The sequence below is a fragment of the Numenius arquata genome, chromosome 1 (genome assembly GCF_964106895.1).
Source record: "Numenius arquata chromosome 1, bNumArq3.hap1.1, whole genome shotgun sequence".
NCBI lineage: Eukaryota > Metazoa > Chordata > Aves > Charadriiformes > Scolopacidae > Numenius > Numenius arquata.
The window spans coordinates 70,023,660-70,038,062 of NC_133576.1; the positions used below are offsets into that span (position 1 = coordinate 70,023,660).

General features: G+C 41.5%; 1 protein-coding gene across 1 annotated transcript in view; it reads right to left on the reverse strand.

Annotated features, from left to right (window-relative positions):
* AFF3 (ALF transcription elongation factor 3) overlaps positions 1-14,403 on the reverse strand; it is a 286,394-nt gene that overhangs the window by 11,653 nt on the left and 260,338 nt on the right. The window contains exon 15 of the mRNA XM_074149518.1: positions 2,888-2,951. Within this exon, the coding sequence (XP_074005619.1) occupies positions 2,888-2,951 (64 nt within the window). The remainder of the gene's footprint in view (positions 1-2,887; positions 2,952-14,403) is intronic.

Genomic DNA, 14,403 nt, shown 5'->3' on the forward strand with positions numbered 1-14,403 from the left:
TGACTTCTCTTTCCTTCAGTCAGAACTCCTGCGGTACGTAAAGCCCATTAATGGACTGGATGCATTTGGTTGAAATCTGATGCACACAGTGAAAGGTTAATGGACCTTATTCTTTTCCAAGGGATAAAGATTTTAAATAGTAACTTTGGAATGGCACACTGGCTTCAATCTATTTTAGGTTCTTATATGACTCCCATTGCGATCATACCAGAGAACTTCACAAACTTTTTATTATATTTCTCTCCCCAACGCTCTTGTGCAGGTGGAAGTGCTATTATCCCAATTTCACAGATGGGGGACTAAGGAGCAGAGAGACTTGGAGTAATTTTCAGGCTGCTCACTCTAAGTGCCTATGTTAGGTATCACAGTGCCAAAGTAGGAGGTATCGAGCCCAGCAAGGTGATTCAAAGTACCTGGAGGCACTTTGGCCATATGGTGATTCCTCCAGGATCCCTGCATGGTCAGGGAGGGAGAAGAAGTACCTGCAAAGGGTGATTCACAAGGTGTGAATAAGGTGCTGGTCTGCTGTGTAGGGAAGCTGAATGTGAAGGATATTTCAATCACCTAGTACTGATGGGAGGCTATTTAAACTGTGCCTAAGTGACTTTCATGAAGGAAACTTGTGGCGCAGCAGAGAATAATACTTGCACCTCCTGTTTCTGGGAGTCTACCATAAAATAATTTCTCTTTGAGCTAGGAATTTCCGTTGCATATTAAGTGATCTTTTCCATTCTGTTTAAAGCAACACACTAAAATGCACCATTCGTACTCCTCCACAATATTTTCTGATTTAAGACTCACTTTGGAGTAATATGCCGCTGAATAACCATGGAAATTTGCACTAATAAAGTCAGGTAAATTGTAAAACTCGGCATTGGTGTCCTAAATAAAGGGCCTGCTTCTGCTTCCTTGGCCTTTTTACATTCTGCACAGCTGAGAAAAAGAGGTGAAGAAACAGAGGCTCTGAGCCACCTTTCGTCTTTCCTGCTGCTGTGACAACAAAGTGTCTGCCTGACAGAGCAAGGCAGGACTGCAGCTATTCCCACCTGCAAGACAGAATCACAGAATGATACGGGGTTCGAAGGGACCTCTGGAGATCATCTAGTCCAAACCCCCTGCCAGAGCAGGTCCACCTAGATCAGGTTGCACAGGAACTCGTCCAGGCAGGTTTTGAATATCTCTAGAGATGGAGACTCCACCACCTCTCTGGGCAGCCTGTCAGTGCTCTGCCACCCTCAAAGTAAAGAAGTTCCTCCTCATGTTTAGATGGAACTTCCTATGTTCAAGTTTGTGCCCATTTCCTCTTGTCCTGTCACTGGGGACCACTGAGAAAAGACTGGTCCCATCCTCCTGACACCCACCCTTTAAATATTTATAGGCATTGATCAGATCCCCCCTCAGCCTTCTCTTCTCCAGACTAAAAAGACCCAAGTCCTTCAGCCTCTCCTCGTAAGAGAGATGCTCCAGGCCCCTAATCATCTTTGTAGCCCTTTGCTGTACCCTCTCCAGTAGTTCCCTGTACTTCTTGAACTGGGGAGCCCAGAACTGGACACAGTACTCCAGATGGGGCCTCGCCAGGTCAGAGTAGAGGGGGAGGATGGCCTCCCTCAACCTGCTGATCACACTCTTCCTGATGCACCCCAGGATGCCACTGGCCTTCTTGGCCACCAGGGCACATTGCTGGCTCATGGTCATCCTGTTGTCCACCAGGACTCCCAGGTCTTTTTCCTCAGAGCTGCTCCCCAGCAGGTCAGCCCCCAACCTGTACTGGTGTATGGGGTTATTCCTCTCCAGGTGCAGCACCCTACACTTGCCCTTGTTAAATTTCATCAGGTTCCTCTCTGCCCAACTCTCCAGCCTGTCCAGGTCTTGCTGTATGGCAGCACAGCCTTCTGGTGTGTCAGCCACCCCTCCCAGTTTTGTATCGTCAGCAAACTTGCTGAGGGTACATTCCATCCCTTCATCCAGGTCACTGATGAATATATTTAAGAGGACTGGACCCAGTACTGGCCCCCGGGGAACACTGCTAGTTACAGACCTCCAACTAGATTCTATGCCACTAATCACAACTCTCTGAGCTCTGTCTGAGCCATATTAATAGCCATATTAATGATAGAATCATAGAAAGGTATATTGTGTCTGCCATCCCAAAGGTCTGATGTTTTTAAGGCTGTGCCAGTTTATTCATAGTGCTGGACAAACGTGGTCTTGGAGAAAGCTGAGAGACGGCCAGGCTGAGCTCTCCTGGAGCACTGCGTACTTCATTGCACCCACTTGTTTGGAAAGACAAGCATCTCTTTAGTGCTCCGTATAGCCTCAGATTCCCACTTTTCTTAATGGCTACACTGTTAAGAGAGGTGAAAACAAGGGCCAATAATCTGTTTGTTGCAACAGTGCTTTGCGTGAAAGATGTTCCTCTAGGGTTACACAGATTCCTTGTGTGCTTCTGATTATGTTAGGAAACATCTGCTATGAAAACAGGATTCTTCTGGCACCGAAGAGCCAAAAGAAGCTCTTTAAAAAACTACAAATATCTCAGCCACTAGACCAAATTTGGGGATACAAATACAGGACCTAGCCAGCTAGTTAAACTGAGAAGATAGGTATGTGGATCGCTTACACAGCCTCCATTACTATAGTTACTAATTAAAGCAAAAGAATAAATGGAAAGTTTTATTTATCCAGGCCTTTATCTCAGTAAGTCATTATTTGTGAAGTCATAGTTTATTGGGCTATGAACATTTGATTATATAAACATTTCTTAATTTAACAAGCCTAGCCATCCTTATAATAGATTTTATAATTACCCCAGCAATACTGCACTGATGAAGGAACTGCATTACAAAAATAATTTGGAGCAACATAACTGGAAAGAAAATGTTCTCACCATTGCATCTGCTTTATGCTTCTTCCGTTTAGCTTCCTGCATAAAGTAATCTGCATTGCGTGGCCTACCAGGGGAAAATAAGAAGACATTTTATTATTTTCTGAAGTGCAGAATATTTTCAAGTTATTTTTCCCTTATTTTAAACCTGATTTGCAAACATTTTTTATGAAGAAAATACACTTATCATGTAACCATGCATCTTCTATTTCCAAATTGCTGCCTGTGGAGACAATAGCATTTATGGCTGTTCTCATTCTTTAGAAGTCACTGATTCAAAGCAAAAAAAAAAGCTAATAAAATGCATTTTTATGGATTATATAAACTGCTTCCCAAATTAGCACAGTTTTGATCTGCAAAACGGATGCAAGCGTTAAGCGGAACAACTTATTCCGTTTTCTCCTCTCCCTGGTGCTTGCTTACCTCTTTTTCTACTCCTCTCTGTGCATTGTCATTTGCCTTGGCTTCTCCCTCCTCTCAAAACAAGTGTGTGTTTAATCTCTCCCCTTTGAAAACACACATCGAACCTGCTTGCCTCCACAACTACCATCTCACCCCCCTTCTCCCTCTTATCTGTAAGCATGCTGAGAGCTCTCTTTACTTTTGCTGCCTGGAGTTCATCTCTGGCTCAGTGTGGGCTGCCTGCTGCAATTCCACTGGCGTCGCTTGTGCCAATTTCTCCATTGATTTCTCCTCAAACAGATCTCAGAGACTCCATCCCTTCCTTAACCTACCTGACCTACTGACTGCAGGGCAAAAATTCAACTGCTGCCTCTGTGCTGAAATTCACAAGTCCATTTCTGATCCAGGCTTATCCACTTCCATTCAAATTGAAAACACAACCTGAGATCTCCTTGGCAATGTCTGGTCACCACCTCAGTGAGCTCCTCATGGCTGAAGCAAATTTCTTCTTCTCCTCCCACAAGGTCTCCCTATTGCACCTTTCTCAATCACGGTGGAGAACAGACATTTGCCACGTCATTTCAGGCCATAACCTTGCATCTTCAGTTGTTGCCTCTTGTAAAAGTCTTCCCATTTCCTGACCCTGCAGATTCTTCCAGTCTCATACACGTGGGAGATGGCTGCCTTCTTTTTCTACTCAGCTAAAACACATTCTGTCTCTTCTCAGCTTATACTGTGGTTACTGCCATATCCTTGTCTCTCTCAGAGAAGGACGTTTTGCCTTGCAAAATAATTTCCTTAGTATCAGTTAAAGTGACGTCCCTTTGCCCTTATCTAATGAAAATGAAACATTCCCGAGTAGTCAGAGTACGAATTCTGATGTTTTTATCATTCACACTTTTAAGTGCTTGGTGGTGTTAATGATATTATTGCCACTCAGCAATACACTTTAGGTTAACCCTGGTAGGCAGCTCAACCCCACACAGCCGCTCACTCACTTCCCTCCAGTGGGACAGGGGAGAGAATCAGAAAAGTGAGAAAACTTGTGCATTGAGATAAAGATAGTTTAATAGGTAAAGCAAAGCAGAACAAGGTGTTCTTTCCCTGCTTCCTATTGGCATGCAGGTTTTCAGCCATCTCCAGGAAAGACGGGCTTCATCATGCTTAATGATGACTTTGGCAAACAAATGCCATCATTCTGAACATCCTCCCTTTCTCCTTCCTTCCCCAGCTTTTATTGCTGAGCACAACGTCATACGGTGTGGGATAACCCTCTGCTCAGTTGGGATCAGCTGTCCTGGCTGTGTCCCCTCCCAACTTCTTGTGCGCCCCCAGCCTACTTGCTGGCAGGGTGGTGTGGGAAACAGAAAAGGCCTTGAGGCTGTGGGGGCACTGCTCAGCAATAGCTTAAACATCACTGTGTTATCAGCAGTGTTTTGGTCACAGATCCAAAACACAGCACCATACAATCTGCTATGAAGAAAATTAACTCTGTCCAGGCTCAAACCAGTACACAATCCTAACTAGTTTTTCTCAGCACATTTGTTTAAAAAATGTTATGTGTCAATCAGAGATCTAAAAACTGAAGTCAGGGGGATGGATGAGTAAAAAATTCTTTCTGGTAGAGTAAGAACATGCTCAGATCCAAAACTGAGATGAGTGGGAGCAAGGGGGAGCCTTCTGACAGAAGAGAACAGCCGTACATACTTCCTTGAGGCCATAAGGCTATTTGGCAGTGAATTTACTGTCTTTCCTTATATTTAGGTACACACAATTTCAAGGACATTTAATTGCATCACAGAAGATTAGCCAACCTTATTTTGATGAGAAGGAAGGCTAAATATCACTAGATGGAAATAAAATTTAAAGTCTGGCTAATTTTGACTGATCTCTGCCCCAAAATCTTGTTGATACGAAGAAAAACATTTCCTTTGCTCCAACTTTCTTTAAAGTATTTTTCTGCCTCAGAGTGGAATTTCTCCCCAGCTTACTCTACCCAGTAGGTCAGAAAGTGGACTAAAGACAGGTTTGTGTCCCAGTATCTCATAACCTACTGCAGCTGCAAATACATCCAGTGCCCAGCAAGGTGCTAACATTATCTTAATAATACGAACCATCTGGATTTGGTCTTGGTCAATTATGAAATATTAGACATTGAAACAGTGCTAGCTCGATATAGAAAAATAACTATGTTTTCAGAACCACCGAAAGAATTCTTAAAACAATGTTAAGTCCCGTCTCTCTTCTTCTTCTGCAATGACCTAGGTAAGATGGTTTATTATGAAGTGCCAAAAAGCAAAGCAAAGCAGAGAAAAACAACAAAACAGTGGTCTCATCTCTCTGAAATGATCAAAGTGATGAACCTTTACATGATCCTTCAAACTCAGGTCATTAAAATATGTCCTTTGCAACACTCCCTCCCATATATGACCCAGCACTATATGTCTAATTTGCCTGTTTGAAGCATGGTAAGATGCTGTAAAAACAAAGTGAGATAACACAGTGTAATTGTGTTACATTACACAATTCTGCCCAGAGAAGTTGTGGATGCCCCATCCCTGGAAGTGTTCAAGGCCAGGCTGGGTGGGGCTTTGAGTAACCTGGTCTAGTAGGAGGTGTCCCTGCCCATGGTAGGGGGGTTGGAACTCAATCTTTAAGGTCCCTTCCAACTCTAACCATTCTATGTTTCTAATTATGGTCTACTTACTTATAAGTTAATTATAAAATGATTCTCAACTTATAGCAGGATGTATTCTCCCAAGTTATGATTAGCAATGAGGATATTAGCAAGGGGCATGAACATTACTGAACTAAGAAGCCTGCTTTGAGGACCCTGCTATAGGGTGGTTAACCATAATGCAACATGGAAAAACTTAAGTAAGTCATCAGTTTATACTAAGTCCAATTGCTTTCTGGGAAGCCTAATACTAAAAAGAAACTGTCAAAAGGCCATTTTGAAATGAAGCATATATATTCTCAATGTGAATGTCCAGGTATTTCCATAGGAAACATACAAGATTGATTTCCAAATCAGGGGATGCCTAACAGAAATTAAGATTCATTGAGAAAAAATGGATAGGGTATGTTTTCTTCTAGTTTCTTAAACAGAGCTTGTTCAATAATGTTCATAAACATGCCAAGTCAAACTCTGATCTCTTGATGCCATATATGAAATACTATTCTTCAATTTATCACTACATGTTAATAAACTTCCTATTCAGATTACTAGCATGCATGTTGGGTGAAAATGGAAAGCTGAAATGTCCTGCAGATTTAATGTATGTTTATGCACATTGCATACATTTCTTATATCATTTTAGTAACAAAATAAGGATATGCTTAGATTTAATTATTTTCTGATTCTTTAATGAGAAAGAAAGGTTTCAAATTCAGTTTTGTTTAGATTCCCACTGCACATGAACATCATTTGTCTTTTTAAATCCAGTATACGAGTTTAAATTATTATGTCATGAAGTAAAAAAACAGAAAAAAGCCCTCTTCTGTAGGCTCCTTGAAGATAACAGGTTACCTCAGCTCATGGACATATGAATACACATGAGAAAACTGATGCATAAATTAATTACTCAGGATAGCTCTTTTGCATACTGAACATTTCATATCTACAAAGTTCACAAAAAATTGCTAATCACATTCTCATTTTACAGACTCTTAAGTTACAGTGACTGAGAACCCATATCTGTTACAAATGTGAAGCTTCATCCAAATTTCCTCTGCAGCTTGGCCTATTTAGTTACATTGGTGATAATCTCAAACTGGAGAATTTGCAGGTAATCTCATTGGATGTTAATTTCAAATACTACGTTAATGATGAGAGACATCTGGAGGACAATCTGTTTTCCCACTGATTTTGAGATTTGGAAAGATCTGTGGCTAAACCCCTTTTCAGGTCTTTGGTCTGGAGTTTGCAATTCCTCTGAAGATCACAGCCTTGCTACAGCCTGAGAAGCCAGATAATAGAGTAAATTTCTACAGGATTAGAATGGTACCAGAGTACTGGTTGAACTGGAGTGGGTGTGAGTAGTAGAAGAAGCACTGGAGTCTGTTAAGCTTACTGGTCATGAATGTAAACTGAAGTCCCACAGAAAGTTATTCACTGACTTCTGGTTTTCAGACAATTGAGTCAGATTCTCCTCTTAAGTTATTTACAACTGTATGTATCTATTGGTGTCAGCACTGTCACTCCAGATTTACAAATAGAATTCAGGATTCTTTTTAAAAAAAATAATAAATAAAGACGTCTGACTTCAAATTAACAGGTACAAACAAGTGTTTTATCTCTATTAATAATCTTGACTGCACAAGAAAGTCTTTTGTTTCTGTATATCTGATTGTTGGTACTTTTGGAAATACAGTCCTCTTTAACAAAGCCAAAAAGGAGTTCTAATACACTGCACTAATGCATCTCATATATCTCTCCAAAAGGCAAGAGAAAGAGCGTAAAGCATCAGTGCCAACTAAGTCAGGCTGCTGGTGAATTCTCCCTGGGATCAAGTGTCATTATGTGAAACTGGCTGCTCTCGAGGAGAATTTACCCTACTATGTTGATTGGGGAAAGCAATCAAGTACCGCTGGAACTATTTCAACACATTCTCAGTCAACGCTAGCCAGTCACCTAGGCACTGCAATAGAATCCAGCCTTTTAGAGAATAACCCCCCCATGGCTAGATCTGATAGTACAAACAAGGCCAGGCTTCCTTTTCAGCAGCGGCATTCAAACCATTTATGACTTTGACAAGGGCAGCCTCAGTAGCATGGCTGTGGCTGAATCTGGGATGAAATTCATCAAACAATCCGCTACTGTCCCAAATTTCTCTCCCTCGCCTTGCCACCACTTTCTCTGGGAGCATGTCAAAAACCAGCAGGAAAGACGGCGTTGCCATTGCTTGTTATGTGGTGCAGGATCCCAGCGTGAGGTGAGATGGCTGCGGGCATTGTAATTACTCCCCTTCCAGAAGTAGCCTTTCAGAATTTCCAGGCTGTTGAGCTCCTAAGAGTGGTGTTATCATTACCCAGGTGAAATGCTTGTGTGTGTATATATTTCTCTCATCCTATTTAGCTCTATGCCATTATAGCCCATCTCTGCCACCTTTGTCTTTTGCTGCCTTCTCTGAATTTCATTTACTCCAGTTTAGCAGATAATTGCAAAAATGTAAACTCATTCAGTAAAAAAAAAAGGGAAGAGAATCAAACAAAGTGGATCAATAAAAGCCTTACTTCGTACAGTAATTTATCAGCATCTACTGCAACATAATCTCCTTGGAACTCTGAGCAACCGCTGGTATTTACAGAGTACGGTGTAGCTTAGACTCCAATATACAATTTTAATTATAACTGCATTCAAAAACATATTTTTTATCTAATTTTTATATTTTATATGAACTAAATACTAAACTATAGCATTTTCTGCTTCATTTACATAATCTACCACTTGTACATTATTTCTTACTGGGGTATGGTACTTTATGAGGATATATTAAAAAAAAACTAATAAAAGTTCAATTAAACGTCATAAATGTAGCCAAGTGCATATTTTAATACCCTTCAGAGATAATGCTGCTGAAGTGTTATAAAAAAACAAACTAGTACTTCCTCAATGTACTACAATTGCACGTAATAAAAGCAGCCTAAATCATAATTCTAAATATAGGACCAGTTTCACAACTTGAGTAATCTAGACCCTAAAAAAGTGGGTGTGCTGGAAAGGAGCAGAACAGCAAACTGAGCAACTTTAAAATTTGATCAGAGCTAGGGGCAAATCAGAAGAAACTGGCGTAGCCAGGGTTAGCCCATGTCCAATTTTGAAGCTGTGCCAGTACGCCCCAAATTTTCAGTCCAAGAAGAGGGGAAAATCTTTTAAGAGCAAGAGAACCATGTAAAGTGAAAGGTAGGTGTTTACGGCCCTGCCTATTTGCTGGTGTATTTGTCAGGAGCATGTCTGACATGTTGGGCCACAGATAAAGGTGGTCACCTTGGGGGTAAAGGACAGAGATGAGCAGGCATAACTATACAAAACAGTGTTCTCCCCTGATGAATCATGGCCTCCTGCCAATCCCACAACTTAAAAATAAGCACTGTTTTATGCAACATGGCAATGATATGTCTGGGGCATGGCACACGTGATGGCATAGAGGGTGGGGGAGAGCCCATGGCATTGCACAAGGTGGGCGCCCAGTTATGGGAGTCTCACGCTCACTGTGGCAGACCCAGCAGGTCTCAGAAGGTGAGGAGAGGAGCATACAAGTGGAGAGGGCAGAGAGAGTATTTGTGACCCGTTTAAATGACAGTGCTACAGGCACTTCAGAAAGACAGGAACAAAGGGTTCAGGCCAAATGTAAGAAAAATTTACTCAATCACACAACCACAAAACTACTATTTTGTTTGGCTTAGTATAACAAGGTCAATAGCTTAGATTAGCTGAATACATGAATACTACAGATCCAGGTCCCTAGAAAGGAAGTTACTGTTGCAAAAAGTAGCAGATGAAATTAAAGCCTAGCACCTAATTTAAATGAAATGAAGAAGGATAAAATAAGTGGGGATTCCTATTTTGGCAAAAATGCAAAAACCCCCAGACTAATTATGTCAATGTAGTGAAATACAAGAGACCATGAGAAAGAGTCTACTACAAATTCCTGGGCATGACCCAGATTCATGACTTAAAGATATCCGTGTGAAATCAATATCTAGATTAAAACATGCAAGGGCAAAGTGTACAAGCGAAGAGAGAGGAATGAATAGGGACAATAGGGACTTGAGCTCCTGCATTAAAAGCAGAGGGAGAAAACTCTACATCCTTGCAGATAAACTACAATTGTGTCTTTTTCAATATATGTTAAATAGATATTCTGAAATCAACTAATTTCAGTCAAAAGTGGAGTGAAAGTCTTTACAGTCACACCTGGGGAGAGAGGGCAGGATCACAGCAGTCCAGATCTATATTGTTTTAAAATACCATGGAATCACACCTTGAATTCTCAAGAGGCAGCTGAAAACCAAAGGCAGAAAGATCTTTCTGGGAGAGGGACTACATGGCAGCCAGCTCTGATGTTCCCAGCTCTGATGAATGAGAAGCCAAGGTGTGGGTGAAACTGCTGAGTGACAGTACATCTGAAACCTGACTCAATGAACAGGGTATCTACACTGAAAGGACCAGGCAATCCTGAAACAAAGACTCTGTCCAGGGCTGTGTTCTGCAATGCCTGTCTAAGAAACTTCAATCATCATAGGATTTGAAAGAAATCATAATCAGTCACTAGAAGACTAGGAAAGCATCTGGTAGGGATTTTAGGAATTCATATTCCTCATCTGCATTAAGTCATCACAGCCCCTCTCCAGCTCCATGAGTCGTTGGTTCTCAAGATGAACAGGGTACTCCCAGGTTAAAAATGAGTTTGAACAGTCTACCTGTGATTCTCTAGGTTAAAGTGGTGAGGATCATTTGCTAGTGTGGTTCGTTGTCACTGGAAGATATCCTTTATACGTTGAAAGAATGATCAGGAAAGCTCCCATGTTTCATTGGGGGATCACAGCCTTTGCACCCTTGGGCCTTCTAGTCCAAAAGGGAAACTTCTGGGTAATTATATTGTGGAAGATGGACTTGAAACACATTCTTAAAACGTATATAACAATATTTTCCACTGCCACAGGGACAGCAAGGCTGACTTACGAATTAAGATGCAAACAGAGGCACTAGAATATCTCTTACATGCCACACCTGTGAATCCTGGTATTGAAGGTGATGAAAACCCACACTGCTCTGCGATCCAGCACAAGAAGACAAACCCTGAGTTACACTAGGATGGACTTCAGCTCTTTGAGGAGAAACCAATGTTTGCCGTCAAACCTGAAGAAAACAAGCTCTGTCAAGTACCAGAGGTGTGGTAGAATGGTAAACACCATAGGAGGTTAGACGAGACTTCCTCCTATTCAGTAGCATTCATGTTATGATTCATTGTGGACTAAAGATGTTTTCTAGTCAAGCTGTAGAGTAAGACAAAGGCACATCAAAATGAACTGATGCAAACAAATCCTCTTTCCTGAATGGCAAAATTATCAGAGACTATTTCAAATCCGAGTCTGTCAATAGAACCATTCCTTGGCTATGTCTACGCAAGTGAAGTAAGCAGGGCAACGATACCAGGTCTATCGTTTGATCATCCATGATGTTTAATTGCTGCTACTCTCCCTGGCATAGTTTTGAGCTCAGTCCCAGACAATACCTGGGCACAGATGGGGGACAACACAGGCCAGGGCCTGTTCTCAGGAGGCAATGAGTGGTTTTTTTGGGGGAGTGAAGACAGTTTAATCACATAAACATAAGCAGTGCTGGACCACTTGCTCATAGGAACAGAGGAGGGGCATGGATGTAGCTTTTAAGTTCAAATGCAGTCCACAGACCTGGCTTTTCTTTGACAACAGGGAATAGTGGCTATAAATTCTTTACTCTCTGAGAATCTCCTGCTAGAGCTGATTAAGCATCTATTTCCCACCAGACCGAGCTCTCACAAAGTGTCCCTAAAAAGAGAGGGGGTAGGTGGTCTTGCAGAGAAGAGGCAGCTTAATTATCTAATCATGGGAAGCAGTGTTTGCTGTCTAATAGTCTAATGTTATTTTTCTGTGGGCAGTTCTTGTGGTTTAACCCCAGCCAGCAAGGAGGACCATGCAGCTACTTGCTCACTCTCCCCAGTCGGGATGTGGGAGAGAATCAGAACAGTAAAAGGGAGAAAACTCATGCATTGAGATAAAGACAGACAAATAGGAAGAGTAAAAGCCGCGCACACAAGCAAAGCAAAACAAGGAATTCATTCCCTGCTTCCCATTGACAAGCAGGTGTTCAGCCATCTCCAGGAAAGCAGAGCTCCAACATGTATAATGGTTACTAGGGAAGACAAATGCCATTACTCCAAACATCTCCCCCGCTTCCTTCTTCTTCCCCCAACTTTATATACTGAGCACGATGTGGTATGGCATGGAATATCCCTTTGGTCAGCTGGGGTCAGCTGTCTCAGCTGTGTCTCCTCCAAACTTCTTGTGCCCTCCAAGCCTCCTCGCTGGTGGGGCGGTGTGAGGAGCAGAAAAGGCCTTGACTGCTTAGCAACAACCAAAAACATCAGTGCTCTACCAACACTATTCTCATCTCAAATCCAAAACATAGCACTATACCAGCTGCTAGCAAGAAAGCCAATTTCATCCCAGATGAAACCATGATAGCACTGTACACACAAGAAAATTCATTGCTGCAAGAAGGATAGGAGAGGAAGAACGACATGGTCAGATGAAGTCTTGAAATCTCCCAAAGCCAAGAAACTGGTAGCAGTCCAAAGTAAGCACACGAATTATGAAGAACTTAGTGAAGTAGATTTTGGTCTATCTGACCAGTGATTTTTTAGATTGCTGATGAGAAGGAAGAGGAACCAAACTCGGTTTCTTAACTGTGCTCCTGAGGATGTGCTCAGCACTACAGAAGTCTCTCTAATACTTTGGAAGACTGGGAGTCCTCGAGGCATTTTCAGCAATGCACAGTGAGATGACTTCCAGATGTTGCATGGGAGTCACAGCCCAAGAGCACCTTTTCCTTTCCACTCCAAGGCAGAACAACAAGGAAGAGGAGACTGGAAATGAGAGAGTTGGGATTCAAGCCAAAACAAAGAGATGTGCCAAGAAGTTATCTGTTGAGCTCTTTATGAGCTCTATGTATAACAACTTTATAGGCTGGATATTTTCTGGGTATATGGTTTATTCGTTGACAAACAAACACAGGAATGCTATCTCACAGCAGGATATGTCCCTTGGACAACATAAAGCTGATGGGTGTGTGTAGCACCTAAATCCATAAAGGTGGAACAAAAATTCAACAAAATAGGAATTAAGAAAAACGCTGAAGGTGTGTCATCTTGCTCCTATCAGGCCAGAAAAAAGGAAAATAATTGCAAGCGAAGAAAACCCACACCCCAAGTTTGAAAGGGTAACCCACAGTACAAGTGAGAAAATAATCCTGAGAAGCATGTTCTGATTTATCAATAATGAAAACTGGGAAACTGGGTACACTCTGCTGCTTTTTTATATCACACATGCAGTATTTTGAGGAGGGTGTGGGACTGTGCCCTCGGGCACCCACAGCATGTCTGTGCTTATCACTTCAAGGACAATAGACTTTGTTCCTAAATGCAGTTATTGGGAATTCTGTCATTCAGTGAAATTACAGCAGGACTGAATTTGGCTTGAAGCATTATTATGTAGCCTTGAAAATGTTCTCTTCATAGAGCCATAAATGGCCAAAAATCCAGGAAATCTTGTTAGGAATTAATACTGGAAACAGCACTGGTGTCACTTATACATGCGGCATGCTGGGTACCTCGAAGCATACTTAGAGCAAGGAAGGCAGGATTTTGCCTGCCTTTTGAAGACTGTTAGCTATATTTACTTTTATGTTGCGATGTATGTGTATACAGGACTCTGCCAAGCGAGATATACTTTTTATTGACTTACTTGTGTTCCAATTTATTGCTAGTGACAGCTGTTGTCAATGATCTGGAGAAAATAAATTGAGAATAAAGCAAAGAGACTGATTGGTCAAAAAAATTAGTTGTTGTTTTAATGTAAGGGATTTAGTCTCTTAAAAACTATAGAGTCTGATTAAAATGAAGACTTTAAAGCCATGGCTGGATTACAGTAATTCAGAATTTCATGGATTATGAGATGAAATACTTCATAGGCATCCTTTTGGACAAATGCTACCATTAAGATTACTACATAATTTTAGACCTACTGTATTACACTTCTTCAAATCCTCTGCTGTGGTACTGTATGAATTTGAAAGACGCTGGCTGCCATGTTTATTTTGATCCTTCTAACATGTGAGTCAAATTTGTTGACATTTAACATTTGCAGCCAGTCTAATTGCTACATTTCAGTGACTTCTCTGCACAGTAATTTCAGAATCCAGGTCTAGTATAGCTGGTATTCTGCTGGTGTTTCCTAGATACAGGTTGTGGGTGACAGCTGTAGTACATGAAAATCTCTCTCCTCTAGTTAGCACAACAGGCATTTAACCATTTCTGGTTTTTAAGGGCAAATTAAGACATATTTGATTCTGT